This window comes from Olea europaea, unplaced genomic scaffold (assembly GCF_002742605.1).
Source record: "Olea europaea var. sylvestris unplaced genomic scaffold, O_europaea_v1 scaffold939, whole genome shotgun sequence".
NCBI lineage: Eukaryota > Viridiplantae > Streptophyta > Magnoliopsida > Lamiales > Oleaceae > Olea > Olea europaea.
Genome location: NW_019267882.1, coordinates 60959 through 68105, shown reverse-complemented (window position 1 = coordinate 68105; position 7147 = coordinate 60959). Strand labels below are relative to the sequence as shown.

The window sequence follows — 7147 nt, the reverse complement described above, 5'->3', positions numbered from 1 at the left end:
TATATATATATATAAATTAAGAGAGAGAGGGAAAGCATTTATTGTTCCTGCTTGCGGGTTACTCAACCACGTGAAGGAAAAACGAATTAATTCAATGACACATATAATTTTAATGTATACACAGAAGACGTTTTTCAAAGTGAGATAAGAAAAAAATTTCATGAAGGATTTCGATCTTAACATGCTACTCTGATACCAATTGTTAATATTTAGTTTTAATCATATTAAGAATCGATAATCACAGTCCAATAAATTAATAGAAACGAATTCATACATGCGGAAGCTATTGTTGATATGAATGATAGTTATAATAGCAGCCAAGATCTTCCCCTCCTTACTCCTCACAAAAGTATTAGCTATCAATGGGGTAAGCCGATAGAAAACTTATGGAGAGGAGAGGAGACCTATCCTTTATATAGGAAATAATTGAGCCGTCCCATTATGATTAGAATTCTAATTAAAGTTTATCTTCGGCTCACATACTTTAACTTACCACATCAAATTAATTACAACTCGTAAGGTGTAAAAGGCCCAATTGATCGCTTAATAAATTTGAGTCAAATACAAATATCATTATGAACTATACATCTAACTCGTAAAATTTGCAATCGAACGTAAAGCCCACGTATGAAATTATTAATTATTCCAACAAGGAACTGTTTAAACTCATGCAATTTATGCCCCCCAAACCTCTACACAGCTTTCTGTTAATGATTTCTGCATAGAAAAATCAAAAGAACCCTAGATTTCATTAAATTCAGAAATGGGAAGAACATCAAGGAATATTGACACGGGAGAATTAATAAAGTACGCAGTAACAACATAGTACAAATCTTGAGAGGCGATAAGGATTTCAATTGCTTGAAACAATGTTTGCAGCAATTCGAAACCCTCCAATCCTAATGTGACCAAGATTTCAATCACGCTCAGAAATCCATTCGAGGTCCAATTTTTCTCATTTATTTTTGTTTTTACACCGTTGTCAATTAATTAAAGTGTACTGTGCATTTTTAGGTTGGCTGGGTGGGCGGAGGGGGGTTCTAGTTATTTGGTGATGAGGAAATTTGAATATTAAGTTAATAGGCTATTTCAGTGTTAATTTCTTGTCGTTGCTGGGTGATATAACTGCTACCTATTACAAAGATGGAGTTAAATGTATAGTTGCATGATTAGAATAAGTCCTTTGCTTTTGCATCAAATATTTTTCTGTTCTATGCTTGTACGAAGCTATTGTTTCAAAAGCCAATTATTTCAATTGATTCAGCAGATACCAGCGAGGAATTGGGTACATTACGTAATTGATTTGTTGTTCATTCGGTATGCTTACTGCCATTAGACTTGCTTTTCCCAGGGTGCCAGATTTAAATTAGAATTTTCAGTTTTTGTGTTAGCTTGTTGGTTAATTATTAGTAAGTTTACTTATAAGTAAATAAGTAATTTTTACAATAGATAACATTTCTCTGAGTAAAAAGTGAAAATAGCTAGGTTACTATTTTCGAACCTAACTCTTACAACTTACATTACTTAAATAACTAGTATCTTTTTCTAACATATCCTACCTAACAGGTTATAAAAATAAAGAAGTTCAAGTAACTCTTAATATCTGCCAAACATGCTAGGTTACATGAGTCTATGTTTTGGTATGGTGGTTTGATAGACAAATATGCGTTTGTGTTTTCGCTTTTCGAGTTATGTTACATCACGTGGAAAATGGTTTTTGATTACACTATGAGTATCTGGGTGCCCTTAATATGATTTGGACCAAATTTTATGCCGCACAGATGAGAAAATTGTAGCTTGAGTTGTTTATCTTACTAACCGTAAATCTTGCATGCCTTGGATTATCATAAGAAGATTGATATTTACAAGCAGAAAGCTACCGCTACAGAGTCTGAAGGTGCTGCTGATGGTGAATTAGATTTACGACAGAAAGAGTTGGAAGATGAACAAGAAAGAGAACATACACTAAGTTGTTGGTCACTGAACAGGTCAGCTTAGATATAAAATTAAAGTTTGCCCCCGGGGCACTTCTCCATTGGTAAAGGAAGGGTTCTCTCAAGGCTGGCAGTTCAGAGGTCGTGGGTTCGATTCGTGGGACTCTTGGAAGGCAATGCATATACTGGAAGGCAGGATTTATCCTGGAAGGCAAGAATGTCTTGGAAGGCAAGGCGCAACGTGGGTTGGCTCACTAGGCACTTTAGCAGTTCAGTTGGAGAGGCGTTCGGACCCTAGTCAATAGGAGGCACATCTCGCGGTTTAATTGGTCTGTGTGAAGAGGGGCCGGATCACAGACCCAAGGAATAGTTGTCGAAGGTAGACACCTTGATAAAAATAAAAAAAATAATAATAAAAAAAAATCAAAGTTTGAGAGAACGTGTTAACATTAGCTTTTACTTTTACCTGCTCGAATCCAAATGCTTGATGGGGTTCCATTTGCGCAATGTAGGATTTATGTTGTAGTTCGAATCAAGGTTAGTGCTGAATATAAAAAATGACAACTTTTATTGATGAGGTTCATCTTCATGAGTTCGGGGTTTAGGCCATTTGACACAAGTAAATGAAGTCCATGAATCGACACATGGTGGCAGCGTAATCTTTGTGCTGTAGATTGATGTGCGTTTGATTTGAATCCACTTACCCCAATCTAATAGCATTACGTAACAATTAGTCAAACTTATTCGATATGTTAAGTCCTAGACTCGTGACAACGCATTTGAGCGTGCAAATGAATTTGAACAGGCACAAACTTTTCTTTTTCAGGACCACGGTGGACTCTACAATGCCACTCCCAAAACTCAAATTTCTTACTAAATTTTCTAATCAAACTATTACATTATTGATGGACTAATCTTGTGTGAAAGTGAGGGCAAGAGTCCACACAAACACAAAGCCATTGGAGGAAAAACCAAAAGTACCGTTTGACTGTGGGGCCTGTCTTTACCTTCCTGAGCAATAAATTTGAGAATCTTTGGTTGGACAAATAAGTAGGAAAAGCAAAATTCCAAACCAATTGCTCCTACTCAAAACGTCTATTTCTTCGCATTAAACTCTTCTTTTTCTATCACAACTTTCTCCAAATTCATCTCCGTTCTTAAAAAATTAATCTAATTCTTTCTTAATCTTATTTTATATTAGCTTAATCATGAGGAAATCTTGGATTGCATATAGCTTAGCTATACTATTTACTTATTCTTCTTCTTCTTCTTTTTTTCCTCTCTCGATTGCAGTTTAACCTTCGTTGTAAAGTCAACGTGGTCACAAGGGGTGGTAGACCATGTTTTGTATAAGTTTTGAAACGAAATTAATATATTCTTGCTTAATCTTTTTATATTTAGCTTAATAAGAGGAAAAATCTGGATCAAATTATACTGTCCCACTAGAGCTTTCTCATTTATGATTTATGAATGAATTCATTTAAGATTATTGAATTTTTAAGGCTTTTTGTCTTGGTGCTTGTTGCTTTCTGCTATGTCGGATGGTTTTTGTTGTTTAGTGCAATAAACTTTAACTAATAAATTTGGGCTTAAGTGAATGAAAAATGAAATAATATATATAGACAATGATGAAAAATGGTGTTTGAGGAAATGGTGAGTAGAAAATTTTGGCAGTGCTTTAGTTTGAGAAACTCGTTTCTTTGTTCAACAAGAAAGGATGTACTTGTTAACGTTACTACAATTTTCAGACATAAAGCCAAAGGTAAGATGAACTGATTCTCACAAGCATGGTCATCGTCGTGATTTCCATGATGATGAATCCATTTGTGTTATAACTTTGTGTTCCATTAGTGTGTACTTATGTCTCCTCAGCGTCCAAGAAAAGAAAGACTCGTTCTTGGAGGCAACTTACCGAGGGAGTTCCTTCCTTGCGCCCCCTTGGAAGCTGCTACTTGAATGAGGAGTAAAAAAGCATTTGGATACTATTTCGAACATAAATAATTCGATGAATTGAATTTTGGAGGTGGGCTTGGATTTTTATACCTTAATCTTCCATTTAAGGATGTTTGGAAGGTTAATATTATTGTTAGATTTCAAGAATTAAGGCTTGGTACTTTGTTTTGGTGGTAATGACAGCCTCAAATCATTTCTGTTTCTGAACAGGAAAAGGGCAAGGGATGGTTACACTTTACAAGGACATGGAGGATTGTGCAGGATATAGAGACATAGAGGTTATGTGGGAGATGATACACTCTTCGTTCCCTCTTGATTCTCACAACAAAAAACATAGAAAGAAAGTTCTGTGCTGGAGATTTTGTTTCCGACCAATTTGAGCACTGGATGGCATGATCAGTACGAGGATTAGATAGTACTGGATAATATGGATTGATTTGGCAACTGGGATACACGTCTTCTTGCCTCTCTTTCAGCTTCTATTATAGGCCTCGTCTTAATTTTATAGTAATGACAGTAGCAGATAAAACTCGACTGCTATTGTTGATGTATTTGTAACACAAAGAAATAAGGGCACAAACAACACTTGCTCCATAAGATCACTTGGATTAGGCACTGCCAGCGTCATTTATTTATGAAATATAGAATGCGATTAGTACATAGAGCATTAACTTCAAACAAAGATTTGATCAAACATTATTCAAGTACAAGATTTTCAATTTCTCAGACATGTTTCCAACCTACAACTTCGTTTAGAAAATAACAATTCCATAAACTAACAACTTATTACAACTGAGGACTGATACGAGAGAGACAAAAGCTGACTAAAATCAAGAACAAACAATACGAGGCATCTTCATACTGCACCATGGCCATTGTGGAGGAGCTTTTGGTCGAAGTGCCACACTCCTACACATATATGAACAAGTACTTCTCAATAATAAGAAGAAAATGATCTAATTGTAGAGAAGAATATGCTTTAGTGAAGACGAAGTTTTCTTACCGTGTCCTTTCCCAACCATCCTTAATTGAGTAACATATTCTGCTACTTTCTTAATGGCTTCAACCTGGAAAAGTCGAACATTATTGAAATAAAGATGTTCTTTTCTAAATTCATTTGTTCATATATCAGTAAAACGGGCGTGCGTACAGAGTATACAATTTACCTGCTCTTCCAAAAATTCGCTCTCTACGAAATCTGCCATCTGGGGATCATTGTTTCGATCAGCAACCTGTTTCATCAAGAACAAGTGATTAATACCTTAGCTTCTGCTAGAATTAGATGAGACTATCATAAGATAAAAAAACATAAACTACATGTTTGGTTCCATAAATTAGACGTCACTTTGTCATTTTTCAGTTCAGTACAACGTACCAAACATGTCAAAAGAGGTTGGAGAATGCTTACACTGTGCAGGTTCAGAAGTTTCTCATTAGTTAACTTCTCCAAGGACAGAGCAAGTTCCATGGCTGTATCAAGAAAATAACTATACATTAGAGACAACTCGATAACATAATTGACAATTCTGTTCCTTAATCATGTCTAATGTGTCTCGAGGGTGGAAAAAATACAAAACAAAACTTTACTTACCATATTGAGCATCACCCTTCTCAACATGATCAAACTCCTCCGGGGGCATTAGCATCGTATGTAATTTCACCCTTCCTCCTCGTATGTTCTATTATTCATCAAGACGAATAGAAAATCGTATCATATATGCATTCAAATCAATAAACAAAGCTCATTTTTTACAAAATATTTCTTTTAATTGCTGGACCGTTTACCTGGTATTGCATTAGTTTCTCTGCGTGCTCTCTTTCTTCTTCGCTCGACTCCTTAAAGAATCTGTCCAAACACCATGGCACATTCGATTAAGTCAGGAAAAGGGGAAAACAGAGAGTAACTGAAATTCTATAAGGCATTTGAGACTGTTTTAATTACTTGGCAAGGCCCTTTAGAGCAACGTTGTCCCTGTCAAAGTACGCGTACATGGAGTGATACACATATGACACGTTATACTCCACGCTAAAATGAAAAGAGAAGATCAATATGTTAGTAGAAGCAATAGTTCAAAGTACAAGAATTTTCAGACATGAAATACAGGAAAAAAAAAATAAGATGTTGATATTTCTAAAGCCGAATTTTCAATAATGGACCGGATTCATTTTCCTTAAACTTGAGATCGACTACATGAATCCCTGTTTCCCATTTATTCAGTTCATTGCTAGATTTACTAGAAGATCCAAAACGACTAGATCCTTAATAAAAGTCGAAGTGAAAAAAGGGGTTGAAAACTCACTTGATTTGCTCATTAATTGCAGCCTCACACTCTTCGGAGAATCTCTGCCGAGAAAGTGAAAGCTGAGGAGCTATTGGGACCATAAAATCATCTTTCTTAACCTCTTCAAATGGCTGAAACACCACACCTGTGAGTTGCAAACTACCCTTTTCAGCATAAACTGCGAACCCATTTTCGCCTTTTTTTGGCAAAACAAGATTCGATAAAGACGAAGAACTCAAACTAGAAGACGAAGGGCTCAAAAAGACAGTCGAATTCGACAAGGTCCGTAAACCCGAACCAGAAACAGCTGAGATTGCCTCAAGAAACATTATGTGAAGAAGGCAAACTCAAACAGATCTTAGAAAAGAAAACAATGTAAGAATTGATTAAAGAAGATGAATTCAAGGTATGATTTGAGGGAATTGGTGTGGAAGAATTATATAGAAGTGGGAAAGTGATCTTGGCCGTTGAGATTCCGACACGTGGAATGTGACAATGGGGCCACATGGACAGGGCGTGTGGCAGGCTCGTGGTCTGATCCGAAATATAGTGGTACCAAGGAAATATCAAGGAAGACCCCAAATCGAAAAGGTATCTTGGCATTTGGTAATGCGTTCACACTAAGTGGGACCCTTCAGTTTTTGTCTCTACATGGTACATACCAGGAAATTGTAAGGCCTTGTTTGATTGAGTTAAATCAATTTCATTTTCCATCTTTTGACTTATTGATAGCCCTTTTTTCCTAATGAATTCATTTTCTTGGTTTTCTTGGAAAGAAGCAATTTTCCAACTTTTCATGGAATTCGAATTCGAATTCGAATGTAGCGATTTATTTTTTTATTTTTTTGCAATAGAAACAAATTCTAAGAATTATTGTAAAAAAATATTTCCCTTTAATTGACAATTATCATGTAAAACGAAGCCGAACAAACATCAAAAAATACTTTAATTTAAACATTTTTCACGTGAAAAATTATA

At 35.6% G+C, this 7147-nt stretch overlaps 1 protein-coding gene and 1 long non-coding RNA gene across 2 annotated transcripts; one reads left to right on the top strand and one right to left on the bottom strand.

Annotated features, from left to right (window-relative positions):
- The first annotated feature begins 2999 nt into the window (after nt 1-2999).
- LOC111392535 lies at nt 3000-4545 on the top strand. Its single transcript, XR_002702277.1, has 2 exons — nt 3000-4007; nt 4098-4545. It is a non-coding gene; the product is annotated as an uncharacterized LOC111392535 (long non-coding RNA).
- On the bottom strand, nt 4540-6597 carry LOC111392534 (ferritin-3, chloroplastic-like). Its single transcript, XM_023017898.1, has 8 exons — nt 6188-6597; nt 5830-5913; nt 5673-5733; nt 5479-5566; nt 5296-5357; nt 5054-5119; nt 4891-4954; nt 4540-4796 (listed from the first exon to the last, which is right to left on the bottom strand). Exons 1-8 carry the CDS (start codon nt 6496-6498, stop codon nt 4744-4746), a joined length of 789 nt encoding a protein of 262 aa, XP_022873666.1. The 5' UTR covers nt 6499-6597; the 3' UTR covers nt 4540-4743.
- Nucleotides 6598-7147: the final 550 nt, after the last annotated feature.